At 46.9% G+C, this 19,217-nt stretch overlaps 1 protein-coding gene and 1 pseudogene across 2 annotated transcripts in view; one reads left to right on the forward strand and one right to left on the reverse strand.

Moving 5' to 3' along the window:
* Nucleotides 1–11,002: 11,002 nt before the first annotated feature.
* On the reverse strand, nucleotides 11,003–13,344 carry LOC132211116 (epsin-1-like; annotated as a pseudogene).
* A 649-nt stretch (nucleotides 13,345–13,993) lies between these two features.
* The window catches only part of SYNJ2BP (synaptojanin 2 binding protein), a 30,253-nt gene continuing 25,029 nt past the window's right edge, over nucleotides 13,994–19,217 (forward strand). For both annotated transcript variants that reach the window (XM_059691851.1, XM_059691853.1), the window contains exon 1: nucleotides 13,994–14,180. In XM_059691851.1, coding sequence (XP_059547834.1) covers nucleotides 14,117–14,180 — 64 coding nt within the window. In that variant the 5' untranslated portion in view covers nucleotides 13,994–14,116. The remainder of the gene's footprint in view (nucleotides 14,181–19,217) is intronic.

Below are 19,217 nucleotides of genomic sequence, written 5' to 3' on the forward strand. Positions count from 1 at the left end.
GCCCAAACAGGATTCCCCTAGGTAAGCCCCCTTCCCCCACATCCCCCCCCACTCGAAACGGATAGGACTGCACCATAGGGTGCTGCAGACACCCCTATAGAGGATAAGTAGGGTAAGAGGGTGGATAGTACAGAACTTAGATTGAGAAGATGGGCCATACTGAGTCTAAAGAAAAAAGACTGTGTATTGATCTTTTAACACATATGCTTGCTAGCAGAGGAGTTAAGGTTACTCCGAGTCAGACAGAACGTTTTATACAAGAAGTATGTCCATTGCTTCCTGAGGAAGGAACTGTTAATTTAGAAACTTGGACTGAAGTAGGAGAGCAATTAAAGACTTATTACAGATTCCATGGATCTGAGAAGGTCCTGGCAGATACCCTTTCCCTCTGGAATTTAATTCATGACACCTTGGCACCAGAGGCAGAAACGGTTGAACTTTCTCAAACTTTAAAGAGTCCCTCAGCTCCACCTAGAGAGGACACATCATTATTGTCTCCAGTTCAATCTAAGAGCAATTTAGTTATGCATACTGATCGGAAGGAGAATAAATATCATAAATGTGACCCTTGGTCCTTTCCAGTCAGTAGAGAGGAGAAAAGCCCTCCCATTCAAACCAGGCTCCCTAAATCAGAAAAGAAGCCTAAACCAGGTTCTCCGGCTCCTATGAGCTCCATGTCTAAATTTCAAAGGGTGATAAGAGAAGCTGAAGCTAGTGGAGATCTTGAATTCTCACTCTGCTTCCCAGTCTTGTATGAGAGTGAGGGGGACGAAAACCCCACCTGGGAGCCTATACCTTACAAAATACTTAAAGAATTAAAATTGGCCTGCTCTGAATATGGACCTCTAGCTCCTTACACACAAACCTTGGTAGAAGCCCGAGCCACTAAATGGATGACTCCTTATGATTGGTCACAGGTTTGTAAAGCCTGTCTCTCAGGAGGCAATTACTTATTATGGAAAACTGAATATGATGATCTTGCTAAGAGAGCTGTAGCCACTAGCAAGAATTCCAGAGGAGGAATAACCCTAGACATGATATTAGTAGAAGGTGATTTTATCATGGCTCAGGAGCAAATGTATATACCCAAAGAGGCACTTATTAAAGTAAACAGTTGTGCAGCAAATGCCTGGAAATCCCTACCTTGTACAGCAGGAAAAACAACCACCCTTACAGAGGTTAAACAGAAGATCGAGGAACCGTATCAGGATTCCCTTTCTCGCCTCATACAGGCAGTCAAGCGAGTCATCACTAATGAAGAGGCAGCTGATATCCTAATCAAACAACTGGCTTTTGAAAATGCTAATAATACCTGTCAGGCTTTATTAAGGCTGATTTGCAGAACGGGAACTATAAATGGTTTTATAAAACAGTGTGCCGATGTAAGTCCAACATTTATACAGGGTGTAGCTATAGCTGCAGCCCTCAAGGGGGAGACATACCCTCAATATGTGCAGAGCATAGGACAAGCCAGCAATAATCTACACTAATAAAAGAGAAAAATGGTAATTGGCGTACGATGATACCCTTTTCATTGGCTAATCAGGGCTATATGCAAATTAACTGCCAACTAAGATTGGCAGTTAACTGCCAACAAGATGGTGGTTAATTTGCATATGTAGGCACAATGCAGGGAGGCGAAAGGGAAAGCAGGAAGAAGCCCCCTGCCACTGACAGTGATCGGAAACCCAGGGGGGAGCTAAGAGCTGGGGGGCAGGGCAAAGGCGGCCCTGGGGCCGCCTTTGCCCTTCCCCCCAGCCATGATCGGAGAATCAGGCGCCTTTGCCGCCCTGGCCAGTGATAGCAGGAGGTAGGGGTGGAGCCAGCGATGGGAGCTGGACACGGTCGAAGCTGGCAGTCCCGGGAGCTAGGGGTCCCTTGCCTGGGCCTAAAGCGGAGCCCACGATCGCAGGGCCGCTGCAGCTGCGGGTCCCCGCTGCCCGAGCCGGACGCCTCAGCCAGAGGCGTTAGGCCTGGGCAGGGGCGGAGCCTGCAACCACAGGGAGCTGGGGGTCCCCTGCCCAGGCCTGACGCCTCTGCCGGAGGCCTCAGGCCTGGTCAAGGGGCCGATCCGGTGATTGGTGATCGGAGGGTGATGAGGGTCAACTCCTCTGGCCGAGGCATCAGGCCTGGGTGGGGGGCTGAGCCGGGGATTGGGGGGATATGATGGTCCCCTTGCCCAGGCCTGAAGCCTGGGTCAGAGGCATCAGGCTTGGGCGGGGGGGTGGAGCAAGCGATCAGAGGGAGATGGGGGTCCCCTGCCCAGGCATGATTCCTGGGCCAGAGGCCTCAGGCCTTGGCGGGGGCCAGAGCCAGTGATCGGGGGGAGATGGGGGTCCCCTGTCCAAGCCTGACACGTCTGGCGGAGGCGTCAGGCCTGGGCAAGGGGCAGAGCCAGCAATCGGAGGGGTCTGGGGGTCCCCTGCCCAGGCCTGATGCCTGGGCCAGAGGCATCAGGCCTGGGCTGGGGGCAGAACCAGTGATGGGGGAAAATGAGGGTCCCCTGCCCAGGCCTGACACCTCTGTCAGAGGTGTCAGGCCTGGGCAAGGGGCCGATCCTGCGATTGGAGGGTGATGGGGGTCAACACCTGAGGGCTCCCAGTATGTGAGAGGTGGCAGGCTGGGCTGAGGGACACTCCCCCTCCCACACCCAGTGCACGAATTTCGTGCACCGGGCCCCTAGTACCGGTAATAAAAGAAATATGAACTGCTACTCTTGTGGCTTATCTGGGCACTTAAACAGAGAATGACCAAATAAAAATAATAATACTCAGGCCAGATGGCAAGCTCCTCGACAGCCTGGAAATACAGCAGGGAATAATATTAATCCTCCAAAAACTGTTTGTCCCCGATGTCAGAAAGGATTCCATTGGGCAAAGGAATGTAGATCAAAATACCATAAAAATGGCCGGCCTTTAAATTCTACAAACTGCTCCCAAGGAGGTTATATCCCATCACCTCAACTGGGAAACTTGAGAGGGGACCAGCTCCAGGCCCCTGCAATAATAGGGGCATCAACCCTCAACCCCTCTGCAAATGTCAATCAGTCAGTGACCTCTTCAGGGCAACCCCAGGCAGTGCAGGATTGGACCTCCATTCAACCACCCATGCAATACTAACCCCAGACTTGCCAGTAGCAGCCATTCCTACAGGAGTGTCCCGGCCGCTGCCTGAGGGAACTGTAGGTTTAATATTAGGACGGAGCTCCACCTCGTTACAGGGGATCTTAGTCATCCCAGAAGTTGTTGATGCAGATTACACAGGAGAAATACAGATTTTACTTTCTCCACCCACCACAACTATACAGATTCAGCCCAACCAGAGAATTGCCCAATTACTCCTGTTACCAATACATAAAATAGGGACAGCTGTTACCCAGGAAGCCAAAGGGGCCGGAGGCTTTGGATCCAGTGATACAGCATTTTGGATACAAGAAATCCATGCTGCTAGACCTACAAAAATTTTACAAATTCAGGGAAAACCAATTGAAGGTCTATTGGATACAGGAGCAGATGTTTCCTGCATAGCAGGGAAGGATTGGCCCTCTTCATGGCCCACGCACACCACCTCCACTTCCCTAGTAGGACTAGGCAAGGCATCTAATGTAAAAAAGAGTTCTCAGATTTTAACCTGGGCTGATGAAGATCAACATTCTGTCCCTATGTAATTACGACTATCCCCTTTATATTATGGGGAAGAGATATCTTGTCTCAAATGGGAGTTCTATTATATAGCCCCAGTGATAGAGTAACATTACAGATGCTAGACACGGGATTTAATCCAGAAGAGGGATTAGGAAAAGAAAGTAATACATCACACTCCTCGACAGGATTTATAATTGGGGCCATTGCCCTTAGGACTGCTGATCCCATAGTCTGGAAATCATCACAACCAGTATGGGTTGAGCAATAGCCCTTAACATCTGAGAAAATATCAGCAGCCCTACAATTAATTGATCAGCAATTAGCAGAGGGACATATAGAGCCCATATTTGTAATAAGAAAGAAATTAGGCAAGTGTAGACTTTTGCAAGATCTTAGAACCATAAATGCCGCCATGAAAGATATGGGCTCCTTACAACCCAGATTGCCCTCCCCTGTGGCAATTCCACAGGAGTATTGTGTTGTTGTTATTGACTTACAGGATTGTTTTTTCACTATACCTCTTCACCTGGCTGATTGTCAAAGATTTGCATTCAGCATACCATCAGAAAACTTTAAACAGCCTTATCAGAGATAGCAATTGAAGGATTCCACAAGGGATGAAAAATAGTCCTACATTATGTCAAAAGTTTATAGATCAGGCATTGCAAGTTATTAGAAAGAAATTTTCAGATCTATATCTTATTCATCATATGGATGATATTTTACTAGCTCATAAAGATCGGGCTACTTTACAGGAAATTCTTACTCAGACCGTCCTTGCTTTAGAAGAACATGGTCTAAAAATAGCCCCAGAAAAGATTCAGACTGAACCTTCTTTTTCCTACTTAGGCAGAATATTACATACCTCTACTATCACCCATCAGCCTTTATAATTAAGAAAAGATAATTTAAACACATTAAAATGATTATCAGAAACTATTAGGTGATATCAACTGGGTCAGGTCATATCTAAAAATAACCACTCTTGACTTAAAACCTCTATTTGACATTTTAAGGGGAGATTCTAACCCTAAGTCTCCCTGACAATTAACTATAGAAGGAGAAAAGGCTATAGCAAAAATAGAACAGGCCATCAATAAACAGCAACTACAGTATCTAGATTATTCCAAATCTTGGGCCTTAATTATTCTAGCCACTAAATATACTCCTACGGGATGCTTATGGCAGGAAGGACCATTAGAATGGATACATTTACCTGTCACTCCTAGGAAGATTGTACCACCCTATCCCTCCCTAGTGGCCACTCTCATTATCAAAGGTAGACGACGCAGTATCGAACTCTTTGGAAGAGAAGTTACTGAGATAATAATACCTTATAAAAGAGAACAATTAGACACACTATTACAATTTGAAGAAGAGTGGCAAATAGCTATAGGTAACTTCCCAGGACAATTTTACATCATTTGCCAAGATCACCTCTATTGCAATTTCTCTCCCTACATCCATTTATATTTCCTATTAAATGTTCAAAAGAGCCATTATCACCTCCTGCCTCCTTAGTATTCACAGATGGTTCCTCTAATGGTAGGATAGTAATAATCATTGACTCAATAACCCATGTTCAACAAACCCTAGAGACGTCAGCCCAGAGAACAGAGTTTTTGGCAGTCATTTATGCTTTTGAACAATTGCAACAGGTTCCCTTTAACTTGTACACTGACTCTCAATATATAGTTAAATTATTTCCTCATATTGAGATCGCCTCTCTCCCACAAGGAAGAACAGCCATTTTCTCTTTGTTAGCTCAGCTACAAACTTACATTCATAAACAAGAAAAGGCTTTCTATATTGGACATATTAGAGCTCATTCCTGCCTACCAGGACCCTTAAGCGAAGGAAATTATCAGGCGGATTTACTAACTCGCCCAGTAGTTTGTACAGCTCTAGAAGAAGCCCGGCGGTCTCATGCCATTCACCATCAAAATGCTTCTGCTCTCCGACTATATTATCGCATATCTACAAAAGCTGCTTGAAGTATTGTGCATGACTGCGGCCAATGTCCTACTCATTTTCCTAGCCCTGCTACTGGAGTTAATCCAAGAGGATTTAGACCCTGTGACTTATGGCAGATGGATATTACTCATGTCCCATCTTTTGGCAAACTTTGCTATGTGCATGTTGAGTGTGTTTCCCCTCCACGTCCTGCGTGGTTCAGGGTTCAGGATCTGGAAGAGGGGCCGCACACAAATGAAAGAAAAGAGACAAGAGATAATTTGGAAATATTAGGGAGCCAGGCGGACAAGTCCAACTCAAGGAGAAGGACTTCCACTGGTGCTCAGGCCTCACCAAGCTTTTATATGGTTCGGGATCCACCCATAGTATAGCCCTTAGGCAGGGAGGTTCCAGTGACACACAGACTTATTCTTATCAATAAGGATTTACATGAATATCTAATCAACAAGGATTTACATGAGTATCTAATCAATAAGGAATTAAATGAATTAAGGTGGGGAGGATGCTTCAGCTACCATTATCTAGATTAACTGGGTGGTGCACAGCTCCAACCTTTGCTAGGGCTTCAAAGGTCATCAGCTTTTGGGGTCTCTACGCTAGTGAAGACAATAGGTGGTTTCCGACATGTGCATGTTTGTATTGATACCCTTTTCTCATGTTATCCTTGCTTCTGCACGTACAGAAGCCTTTAAAGATGTAAGCCAACATTTATTTCAATGTTTTTCCTACCTAGGAATACCAAGGGCACTTAAAACAGACAATGGGTCTGCCTATACCTCTAGAGCTTTTAAAAACTTATGCTCTACATTCGGCATCGCACATACTACAGGAATATCCTACAATCCTCAAGTCCAAGCAATAGTAGAAAGGGCTCACCAAACTTTAAAAACACAAATTAAAAACTTACAAGAAAATGAGTTTAAATATTCCTCTCCTCATCAAGTTCTACAACATACTCTATTTGTAATTAATATACTAAATGTAGATTCTGAGGGAAATTCCCGGATGTACAGACATTGGAACCCTGATCTAACTAAACCTAAAACCCTCGTCAAATGGAGAGACTTGCTTATAGGAGCCTGGAAGGGACCTGATGTACTTTTAACCTGGGGGAGACGATATGCTTGTATATTTCCACAGGATGCAGACTCACCTGTATGGATTCCAGACTGTCTAGTCCAGGGGTGGGCAAACTTTTTGACTCGAGGGCCACAATGGGTTCTTAAACTGGACCGGAGGGCCAGAACAAAAGCATGAATGGAGTGTTTGTGTGAACTAATATAAATTCAAAGTAAACATCATTACATAAAAGGGTACGGTCTTTTTTCCCCAATAGTTTTATTCATTTCAAATGGGTCGGATCCGGCCCGCGGGCCGTAGTTTGCCCACGGCTGGTCTAGTCTGACCTTATGTCTCACCGCCCTCCATCTCCGCCTCACCCTAGCACACCTGACCAGTGCCCATCTGCAGCAGATGTGCAGCCCTGAGCTGGAACAACCTGTCCATTGGGAGGATCACATGTGCCTTCTTTTTGTCTGTCCATATGTCCCAGCTTTGCCCCACATCTCCTTTCATTTTTCTTTTTTTTTTTTTTCATCTGACTACTTGTTTGCTGGTTCTTTGGCCTTTCTCCTTCTCTCCTGAACACAGCCTTTTCTAGAATCTCCCTACCCTACTGTTCCAGGAAGGGCACCTCCCTTTTCTGCCGTGACTAGGCGGTGTCTGGTATATGCCCCATACGTGGAGTTGTCTTGGGCCAAGAGCCTGACATCCTGGGCTGAGAAAGCCCTGTCCCGGGACTACATGCTGATAGGCCGTTCCTCCTTTGTCCTGTATTGGCCCCTCTTGCCCTTGTGTCAAGAGGGACCCTCTTCTCACAGTCCATTTGCCCACAGCTGTTGCCTGGGCTTTCTGTTCACGCTGAGGTTGAGGCCTCATGGTGGCCTGTGCCATGGATCTGTCTCTTGCCCAATGGTGTGAGCTGGGCCCTCCCTGGAGAAGAAACCTGGGGTCCCGAAGAGATGTGACCAGAGCCGGGGCCCCACCAGCAGGTGAGGGGAGCCCAAGGCAGGTGTTGGGCGTGGAGGCCACAGGGGCATAGGCTACCAAGGAGACAGAACTGAACCTCTTGCAGGGGGGCACTGCCCCTCCCTCATTTGCACACCTCACATCACCCAGCTTGGCCCCGGAGGATGGCTGGTTAGCCAGAGATGGGTAAGATTCCTCAGGGAAGGAGCAACCTAAGACAGGCACAGTCGCAGAGGGGCCATTAGGAGATAACTTGGGGCTCAACAGAGGTGGGGCATAGACCCTCACCCCCCCAACTTTGCAGAGGCCTGAACCCTCACCCCTTCTGAGGGAGGTCTCCTGCCCCCATGGCTGCTTTGCTTCCCACGCCCAGCTCAGATCGGGACCCAGGTAAAGACAGAGACTGGCTGACAGCAGCTGCCCTCTCACTGCAACAGGACTTGTTTCCCATTTCTACCTTGGACCACAGGGAAAGGGGCAGCTGAAGGAAAGGGCTGTGTCAGGATGCTGCCTTCTTCCCTTTCTTCTCCCTCTTTTTTCTAAACACTTCCATGCCTTGTAGTTCTTTTGCTTTCTCTTCTTTTTCTTTCTACTACCCTCCATCTCTGCCTCCTCCTCCTCCTCCCTGGTATCTTCCATATCAGCCGACCCAGAGGGCACAGCTGATTCCTCCCTGGACACCAACACCACCATCAAACGCGACCCTGATGGACCCTTTGATGCAGCCCTTCAACTCGCTAATGCTTCGGGAAGCTCGTCGCCAATGACGCCGCCCGCTAGCCAGATCAACAAGGACAACCAAACCACCGACTTGAGGACAGCTGAAATCCCTTGACTGAAGAGGCCAGCAACATTCTACAGGAACAAGGCTCCTTCTGCATTCCATCCACTATGTTTATAGTTACGCTCCCTATCATTGCTTGTCAGACTTCTTCCGAGTCTTAAACAATCCAATCCGAGAGGTGGCTGCTGATTTACATGCGCTATCATTTAAAAAATAAAAAAGGGGAATTGGCTGGAAGCCTGTCCATCCTTGCTGTTTGACACAGTTGCTGCAGGAAAGAAACATCTGCACAGCATATGTTTCAAGGGACCTGGTGTATAAGGCATACTGTTCTTAATATGTTTGCTCCCCTTCTTGGTGCTATGTGTTTTAACCAAGGTCACCTCTCTGAGAAAGATTGTTTCCCCAGGTAGGGATTTTTCCCTGAAGTTAGGGAGGGAATAAAACACCTTAACTAAGTGCCAGGAGGATAGTTAATCACTTTAACTACAAACAATCACGCTTAAGCTACATAATCTTTACTCCCTGGAATGGAGATAAGAAACGCCCTAACCCTTGGAATAGAAATTGGTAGGATTAAAATCAACTGGTATAAATACAGATGTAACAAGACAATAAAACACAGAACCTGGCTGGAGATCCTGGCTAGGCTGCTGATCAACTGAAATCCGTGTCATTCCTTCTTTGCCAACTCCGTCCACACCTTTGGGAACCTCTGGGCCTGCTGGGGTTGGAACCCAACAATTTTCTCTGAGTAGAAATCAGTATATCCTCAGTTTTCTTCCTTCCTACATATTAAAGTTTCCTCATTGTTAAAAAAAAAAAAAACCCACTATACTTACATTAAGATATAAAGGCAATTTACATATCTAACCTGTTACTCCCCTCATTACCAGTTTTTCCTGAACTTATTTGGTGATTCTTTTCCTTTTACTGTCCTATGTGTTTCTCTTGGACTGCTGTGTTCAGGTGAGAAGGGTAATATTCCCAGGTACAAGCTAGTGATTTCCCCTTCAATAGTCCACGAGAAACTCTTTTCATCCTCCAAATTTCTTCATTGATAACTTCCTTGATTTTCTCTTCCTAATTCTACTTGATCTTTTTTCTCTTGGTATTCCAATATCTCTTATTTATACCTTAGTTTTTTCACTTTTCACACTCTGCTTTTTATTATGATCATTTTATTCATTTATTCAACCTACATATGTTGAGGAGGGTTGGAAGTGAGGGTGGTAGGAATCTGAGTTTGAAGCTGGAAAGTAATTTTTAAAATTTCATCTCACTTAATCCTTTCAACAACCTTTTAAAGACCTATGATTATGCCCTTTTTCAAGTGGGGAAAGCATGGGAGATGATTATGTTACCTGCTCCAAGCTAGACAACTGGAAGAAGATAAAATTAAAACTTGAGATCAAGCCTTCCAACGTTATCTCCTATGTTCTCTTCCACTATCCCATGTTCACTTCTCTCTGGATTAGCAAATAAAAGGCCTTCCTGAGGAATCCACCTCTTTCTTGTTTTGCTTGGTAAACACTGTAGCTTCTGTTTTAATGATTTAATCTGAATTTGAATGCCTTAATGGGAACTGCATTATTCAGTCCTCTGGAGTCCCCACCAGTTTGGCTGGTCTAACTCTAGGTAGTTTCCTACCTTTAAATCACCTTCTTGGCCCTTCTGGCTTGTGAGATTTTGACCCCTGAAGGTTCCTTCAAGCCCTGTTTTGGAATTCCACCTCCAGAGTCTGGAAGGCTGGGCTGAAGTCACAGCTATTCACCCACTAGTCTTACTGTAAGATTTTTTTTTTTTTTAAAGGATTGAACTTTCTCTTTTACTAAAACAAAGAGAATGTACCCCTTTTCCCTTTTCTTAAAGGATTTTCTTGAGTGAACTTGTAACCACAAATCCTTCCACTGTCCCTTTTGTAAGTCTACAGTTGCCTCGCTCCAAGCTGTAAGGACCTGCTTGTGATAGAGATAGCAAAGTTTTAATTTTTACTCTATTTTTTTTTAAATACAACAAATGTTTAATGCGCAAATTCGTCTTAGCAAATATGAAACCGCCACAGAGGAGGAGGGGCAGGGCCGTGGGACTGGAGAGGAGAGAACCAACTACGTTAAGAAGCCAAGGGGAGGACTAGAGGCCAAAGGGCTGGAGCTGCGGAGCTGGGGAGGGAGAGGGAGGGCAAAGGGCCAGACAACAACATTCAAAATAGTTTGGCCATAAAATGTAAACACGCTGTTCCTACAGTGGAAAGGGGGAGGAGGGGGTGAGGTATGAGGGAGGAGAGGCTGTCTTGGGGAGGGGCTGTGGGGTCCTACCCCACCCTGCCATGCACCCCTCCCCATCCAGACCCCTTCCCTCTGTCTGTGGGTGCTGTGTGGGCCGTGTGCACACTTCCCATCACCCCCCCCCCCCCGCCGCCTCCACCCCCCACCCTTAATTGCTGCCGTTCTAGTTGCTGCTGCCTGTCATTAGGCTGTCACTCCTCTGCCCGTTGTCTATGGAGGGGGAAAGAGGGAGGGGGCATCGGGGAGTAGCCCCCAGCCAGCCCGGCCCCACCCACCCCCGCCGCCTCTACCAGAAGTCCCAGCGGTGGTAAGAGTCGGGGTCACAGTATTTTGTGACAACCACTCTGTTGGCGAACTTGCGACCTGTCAGGCCCTGCATGGCTTTCTGGCAGTCAAACACAAGAGGTGAACTCCACGAAGACCTTCCCGCAGCCGGGCACCTCGACGCCGTCCACGGGCCAGGGGATTTCGATGGACTTGACCAGCCCGTACTTGCTGCACTCGTTCAGCACGTCCTCCACGATCTCCTCGTACTCCCCGTCGTCCAGCAGCTCCTCGGGCAGCACCGTGTTCAGGAGGCACAGGACCTTCGTGGGGTGGCCGCCCATCTGCACCTGGGAGCTCAGGCCCGGCACTTGCAGGGTCACGGGGGTCTGGTGGATGGTGCTTGGCGTGGCATTCTTGGCTCCCACACCCGCCCTCTGGACCAGCAGTTTCTTGTCCCCCAGCTGCATCCCATTGGGCCCCGCCCTGGCCTGATCCGTGACGCTGATGTCCACATACTCACAGAAGGCGAAGCCCTTGGAGAGCCCGGTGGCGCTGTCCTTGACCAGGTTGAAGGCCTTGAGAGGCCCGAACCATGTCAGCAGCTCTTTCACCTGATCATCGTTCAGGTAGCTGGGTAAGCCCCGGATGAACAGCTTGTGGGCAGAGTCCGGGACCACAAGTGGGCACAGCTCCTGCAGTGCCGTTGGTGCTGGGCTTGGCAGGTAACCTCCCTCCCCCAACCAGGGCTCTGAGAAGGCTGGGGCTGGGGCCCAGGGATCAGCAGCTGGGGGTCCACCGACCAGGGCCCCACAGTCTGAGCTCCCCCACGGGTCAGGGGTGGGCCCCTCTCCAGCTGCAGGGGCCTGGGTCCCACCCCAAGGGTCAGCAGGGGTCCCCGCAGGGGCAGCAGGCCTCCAGGGGTCCCAGAGGCCAGGGTAGGGGCCGGACCACCCCAGGGGTCAGCAGCTGGAGGAACAGGAGGTCCCACCCAAGGGTCGAGACAGGGGTGGCTGTGGGGATGGTAGTGGCCATGGGTGCTGGGCCCCCTCAGGGGTCCGAGGCCGTCGGAGGTGCCGGGGCCATAAAGACATCAGTGAGATCCATGAGGGACGACTCCTTCTGACCACCGGTTTCCCGCTTGCTCTCCTCTATGGCCATCTGCAGCCTCAGGTCATCCCCATGCGGATCCGCTCCTCCTTATCGTGCTCCTCTGGGCTCAAACTAAGGGCCAACTGGAGCTGGACATCATCCTCGGGGCCGCAGGACGCGGGCTGGTCCGCCTCCTCCTTGCTCATGGCCAAGGCCAGCTGCAGCTGCAGCTCCTCCTCCCCGCTGCTCTGCGGCCACGCCTGCTGGGCCTTGTGCGCCCCCCACCCCCTCCCCGCTAACCCACTGCTGCTGAGGAGGCCGTGACAGTCTGCGCCAGCTTCTCCTTGGTCTTGAGCAAGTGGGCTCGCTCCTCCCGCAGCCGGTCCTCATCGCGCTGTGGGGCCACCAGCTGCTTGGCCTCCTCTCGCACGTTGACGCCCTGGTCCTTGCCGTCGCGGTCCACGTACTGCAAGTCCTTGAGCGTCTGCGCGGTGTACATGTTCTCCTGGCACTGCTGCGACACAAGCTCCGAGCCCGTCTTGATGGGGTGCTCCATCAGCGTCATGGCCTTGCAGACGTGCCGCCAGTTCTTGCCGTGGTCGCTGAGCCGCTTCCAGGTCATGCTCATGATCTCCGGTGGCGTTGCAGGTGAGGTCGGCGATCTCAGACATGAGCGAGCTGGACGGGCCCCAGGGGTCGTTGCTCGTGGCCTCGCGGACCTTGAGCTCGGCCTCTGAGTAGTTGTGGACGATGTTTTTCATCAGGCGCCGCAGCGGCGAGGTCGACAGGTGGCCGGTGGTGGTGCCAGGGGCGGGCCCCCAGGTCGGGGGAAGAGAGGGGAACTGCAGGAGGGAGGCCACCGCAGGGCTGGCAGGTCACCGCATCTCGACCCCCTCACGCCGGCTCCGAGGGGGGTCATGGCTGGCAGCCCCCTGCCCGCGCTCGGCCTCGGTGTCCGGGGGTGCGCGCCAAGCCGCGGGCAGCGAAGGCAGGAACGCGCTCGGGCGGACGCGTGGACGCACGGAGGACCGCACGACGACGGCCCCGCCCCCCTCCCCCCCCCCCCCCCCCCCCCCCCGGCTCGCGGCAGGGACGTGGAGAGCCCAGGGGGAAAGCGGAGCCTCCAAGCGGACGGGAAGCAACCATAATTTTTACTTTTGATTATGGCAATTAACTAACACAGATGGCCACCAAAAAGGTGACTTACCAAAGGGTGTATAGCAAACGGTGCTGTTAAGTCCTCTTCCGTGAAAACGTGCAGGTCATGCATTGTATCTGCCTGGCTACATAAAAGAGTGAAGTTTCTGTCTGTCTTTGCAATCCTATGAGCGAATTGTGTGAGACCCCAGCCCAGTCTGGTTTGGTGCTCACAGAATAATAGTTTTTGGGTTTTTTTCTCCATTGGTGGAGATTTCCTAGAAGTTGCAGGATATCTTCCTTTAAAAATATATATATATACATATACATATATATATGTGTATATATATATATATATATATGTGTGTATATATATATATATATATAATTGATTTTTTACAGAGAGGAAGAGAGAGGGCTAGAGAGCCAGAAACATCAATGAGAGAGAAACATTGATCAGCTGCCTCCTGCACGCCCCCCAACTGGGGATGTGCCCGCAACCAAGGCATATGCCCTTGACCGGAAGCGAACCCGGGACCCTTGAGTCCGCAGACCAATGCTCTATACACTGAGCCAAACCGGTTCTGGCAGGATATCTTCCTTTTAATTTTTCCTCCACACTCTGACTTTACTTATGTCTCTCACCTTTGCTTTTCTTCCATCCCCCACCCGCAACAGTAACTTGCTCCAGGTTCACTTTCTGTGCCTAGGGATCGCAACGCCTCCGCCACCAGAACTACGATTCCCAGCATTCCTGACGCTCCCCGCGCTCCCGGCTTCCGCTTCCGGTCCAGGGGCCGCAGAAACCGAAAGTGCGGCGTTTTTAGGCGCCCCACTGAGATTGATTCACCTTCACCTGTGCGAGCCCTAGTTGACCAGGTAGGAAACCAGACAGGCAGTAAAATATGAACGGAAGAGTGGATTGTTTGGTCACTGAGGAAGAGATCAATCTTACCCGAGGACCCTCAGGTACGTGCGGAATTGGGCATCTTTGGGAGCAGGGTCCTTTAAGTGTGATTGCAAAGCAGACACTTCTTCTGAGCCAGATATTTTGGACTCAGAGCTGGCAGGCCCCAATCTAGAGGTTTCCTACCACGCTTTTGAGCACGTAGTAGAAGAATATTTTGGCATCCATCCTTAGCCAGACAACGACCTGAGGAATCCGTCTCATTTTTTTTTTTTTTTTGAGTTGGATTACCTATTGTAGTCAGGACAGGTTTCTTTCTGCTAATGGTACCAGAAAATCCTGGGAGAAAGCCTGCTTTTTAACCAGCACACAGTGAACAACACACCCCTCCTCCCATTGCCTGATCTATACCTGTTCCTAGGAGAGACGTTAATAAACATGGAAGTACAAACGGTGTAGACACCGTTTCTTGGTGTTAGTATCGCTCCCTTCCTCCTTTCGCTTCTGGGAAAGTCACTTCGTGTCAACTTGAATTTTAAAGCAGAAAGAGACCTTAGCGATCTATTACAAAAGTCCCCAAACCTGGTTCTGCCTCAAAATTAACCAGGGTTTTTGCTTAAAAAAAAAAAAAAAGTTAATTATTAGGTCCCGTCTCTTGGAAGTTGGATTCAAAGCAGGTATTTTATCATTTGGGTTCGTGTGTGTGTGTGTGTGTGTGTGTGTGTGTGTGTGTGTGTGTGTTTAAACAAGCACATCATGGTTCTGGGGTGCCAACAGTTTTCTTGACATGGATAATGGTTCCCTGATTCTGATACCGCCCAAATCTTCATTTACCAACAGTCCTCTTCCCCCTGATGCTCTTCACTCACTGGGCTGTTACCAATACTGCATGCTGCCTGCCTTGAATTTTGTTGCCTTTCCCTTGCACCTGTCTAGTGTATGGATTCAGAGCTTTAGCTATGGGATTATGTAGGTCTAAATCTGGCATCTGATATCCTATTAGTTCTTTGATATTTATTCTCTGACCCATTTGACTGATGTAAGCCTTAGTTTCTCCTCTGTAAAATGTGCCTAATAGAATACACTTCATAGGGTTATGAGAATGAAATGAATTAAACTATGTAATGCCTTTAGGACATTTCCTACCACATGGTTAGCACTAAGTCTCTGCTATTACTGTTGTTATTGTTAATAGATGAATGGCGAGATTAACACAGTAAATCCCACTACATACTGTTATTCCAAGAGTCTCCAATAAGTCATTAAGTACCAGCAGCTCCATCTCTGAAATGTTTCTGTGAGCCTTCCACTCTTTTCTGTTCCCATCACCACTACCTAGAACAGTCCATAATCTTTTCTCACATGGAATTTTGTTATAGCCTGACCACCATTTATAAATTATTCCCCATAAAATATGGCTTTCAGAATCATTCATACTTTGCCTTCTTTCTTGTTATAAAAAATTGGAAGGTGACTTTACTTATCAGAATATAACTCGTGGCTAATCTGCATGGTTTAGTGTCATGTACCATATGAGCTCCTAAACCTTTATCAAAGGCTCTTATGCCCAAGTTTCTTAGTGTCCTGTTTTATGTAAATATCTCCTTTCACCTTCAATATTTCTTGACTTTAAAGCTAACAGAAAATTATTAAACCAAAATCTGTCTTTCTGTTTTTTGTTTTTTTTAAAAAATAATGTTTCTATTGTCTTTAGAGAGAGGAAGGAAGAGGGAGAGAGAGGGAGAAATATCTATCGCCTGCCTCCTGCATGCCCCCCTACTGGGGACTGAGCCTGAATCCTGGGCATGTTCCCTGACTGGGAAATCAAACCAGCAACCTTCTGTTGCATGGGATGCTCAACCAAGTGAGCCGAAGTGGCAGGGCTGTTTTTATGTTTTTCATCCATTGATACTTGTTCTTCTCACAGGGCCCATTAAAACAATGGTGGTTCCTTTTCTGATTGCCCTGTAAATATTTAAAGGCATCTATTTGGTCTGCTTCTGTTTTGTCTCTTCCTGCTATAGCCTACTTTTGATCTCTTGTGATGTGGTTTGAGGTTTTATTCTTGTCTCTTAGGAATTTAACGTACTTTGACATAGTCCTTTGGCTGTAGCATCCAACAATATTCTCAGGATCTCCTTATTAGAGGAGAGCAGAACTCTGATATTATCTTGCATGTTCTAGTCACTAAATATTTTTAAAGTTCAATATAGTATCACTTCACCTTTTTTTGGTATTTGCCTAAAAGTGTTGCTTGATGTTTAGCTCACATTCACTAAAATTTTGTGTTGATCTTACAGATGTTAGCATCTTTTTTCTGAATCATTGCAGTTAGAAGAAACTTCAAGGGACTAATTAAGAAGAATAATTATATCTAGCTAATATATTTCACCCAAAAGTGGTTTAATTTCTATACTATATATGTATTTATTCACTTGGTGGCTTCTTTAAGTAGGTTCATATCATACTCATATAAGTTGATAAACAAGAGAGTAGCGTCACAAATTTTGGATTGAACTTAGATTAAAACAGTCATTGGAAGTTTAGGTGGTTCAGTTAATAAGAAAAGGTATCAAATTTCTGTTATTACCTCCCAGAGTTCTTACCTGGTATGTGGTATTCCTAAGAAGTCTCACAGTCTAATTCAGCTTTTTTTTTTTTTTTTCACTGTATCAGCATGCAGATACACAAGGAAGAAGTCAGTTATCACCACTGGAAACTTCCAGTGGTTTTGGTAGTCCCCATAGGGATCTTTCTTTCTATGGAAGAATTATGAAAAGCCTCTAGTTCTCAGTATGCATTTATGTTTGTGGGCAGTATTGTCACTCTTTGCCTGGGTACAACTTCCTACGCAGGAACTTGATAATTTAATCAGGTAACTGCAGGAACGTATATATCTTTGCTTTTTTTGGTGCCAGTGTTCTGTCAGGGACAAAAGTTGTGGATATTTCCAGTTTGGGGTCCATTTTGCAAGGCAGATGAACTGTTGTGCCTGATCTTGGTTACTTTAAAGGAAATAATGAAATCTTAGGAAAATTAAAACAGTGAGGCATCTGGGGAGGCAAAAAGAAGCCTGGCATGCAATTTGGCTTCACTCCTATCCCAGCTTCCTCACCTGTGTAAGGAGAGGCTTAGGTCAGGTGACTTTGCACATTTTTCCACTTCCACGAGTTCAGGATTCTTTGGTCCATTTCACATCTTATTTTATGACTCCTGCCATTTTGGACTAATAGTGGGTGCTTGAAGAATTGTCAAAGGCAGTGGTCACAATCTCAAATGTCTTCAAGGCTTTGAAGAGTTCACCTTTTATGCTTTATGGAACACTATCAGTTTTCTTTCTATGGGAGTCCAGCTTGATTAATTAAGTCTTTCAACCTCCTACTTTTTCCTTTATCAAATTGAGAGTTCTTAATGTTGGAAAGACTCTGTTACTCTAAGAAGTATAACCAGAATCTAATCCTGCTTCCCCACCCCCCAACCTCCCCACTGAAACAAGTAGAGATTGGTCATAAAGACAACCTATTGTACATTGGGTATTAGGATTAGGACTCCTTGTTCAGGACTGAGTTTCAATGGGCTTAGCAAGTTGCTCCTGATAGATCTTTAAAAAGTGGGGAAAGATCTCTCGTTCTCTACTCTCTTAAAAGGAGTTGCAGGGATAAATGGGTTGGCATAATGTTTTAATACTGAATAATTAAGCAAATATCTTTTTGGTACTGTGCTAGCTACCTTATATATGTATTAATTCATTTAATTTTTACAGCAACACTGAGTGGTAAGTGAATAATCCACATTAAGGGTAAGTGATTATTCCACATTAAGGATTTGCCCAAGTTCTAAAGCCAGTGAGTTTCAAGAGCCAGGAATTTAACCCAGATCTCTTGATTCTACTGTTTCATATGCTACATCTCAGTAGAGTAGCCATGTTTGGGGAGTTGACTCGGATCATTCTCCTGACCTTTATTTTATAATATCATGCCTTATTCCCAAAGGATTTGAGGCATCTTAAATGACTTACACAATCCACAGTGGAAAGTTTTTATAGTTTGCTGTTGATAGAGCCAGGGCATGTCAAGGTGAGAACCTAAAAACAAGAAAACTCATTAAGTCCAGGCATTTAAGCCTCTACAAACCTCATGCACCAAATAGATCTGAGACTGAAATGCTATATCCTTGCTCTATTTTCTCTTGATTACATGAAGTCTAGCCCTCATGGAAATTACATAAGTGGCATTCTCATGTAAAAAGTTAAATCTCTGTGCAAAGGTGCAGATGGTTACGGATTATTACCTGCATATACGTAATAGGAGGGTAAAGGAAGTATGTAGGGGAATGTGTTTATCTGATCCTGTGATGGAAAGGTTCAAAGAATGGAGTCGTTGATAAGGGCCAAATTGACCAATTACAAGAAGATAGAACTTTTGTTTATTTTGTAGATTGACTTTAGGCTAGTGTGAGGAACAGGGATGGGTATGGCCTAACAGTAATAGAGAAAAGAAAATAAATTAAGCATATTCTGAACTCAGTGAGTAAACCAGCTTGGATAGAAGGAGAGTTAAGGGAGATGAGGTTGTTACGATTGGTAGAGAATGGATGATTAAAAGTTCTCCATGTTACTGTGGAAACTTAACCTTTCTTTTTTGTTGTTGTTAATTCTCACTGGAGGATATTTTTTCCATTGATTTTTAGAGAGTGAAAGGGAGGGGGGGAAGAGAGAGAGGGGAGAGAGAGAGAAAGAGAGAGACAGAGATTGGCTGCCTCCTACACGCTACCCCAGCTGGTGGGGCCGGAATCAGACCTGCAGTCCTTTGTTGCGCAGGCCAACACTCTAACCACTGAGCACACTGGCCAGAGTGAAACTTACCCTTTCTTTAAGGCTGCATCTTGATTCCTTCCCCTTTCTGTTTAGTGGTTAAAACTGAATTCAAGAGTCACCACCTCCAGGAAGCTTTTTTGACCCCGGCTAGATATCTCTCTGATTAAGACTATCAGCCTGGCTGGTGTGGCTCAGTGGCTGAGCGTCGACCCAATTAGCAGGAAGAAGCTGATCAGTGTCTCTCTCTCATCATTGATGTTTCTATTTCTCCTTCTCCCTTCCT

This window comes from Myotis daubentonii, chromosome 1 (genome assembly GCF_963259705.1).
Source record: "Myotis daubentonii chromosome 1, mMyoDau2.1, whole genome shotgun sequence".
NCBI lineage: Eukaryota > Metazoa > Chordata > Mammalia > Chiroptera > Vespertilionidae > Myotis > Myotis daubentonii.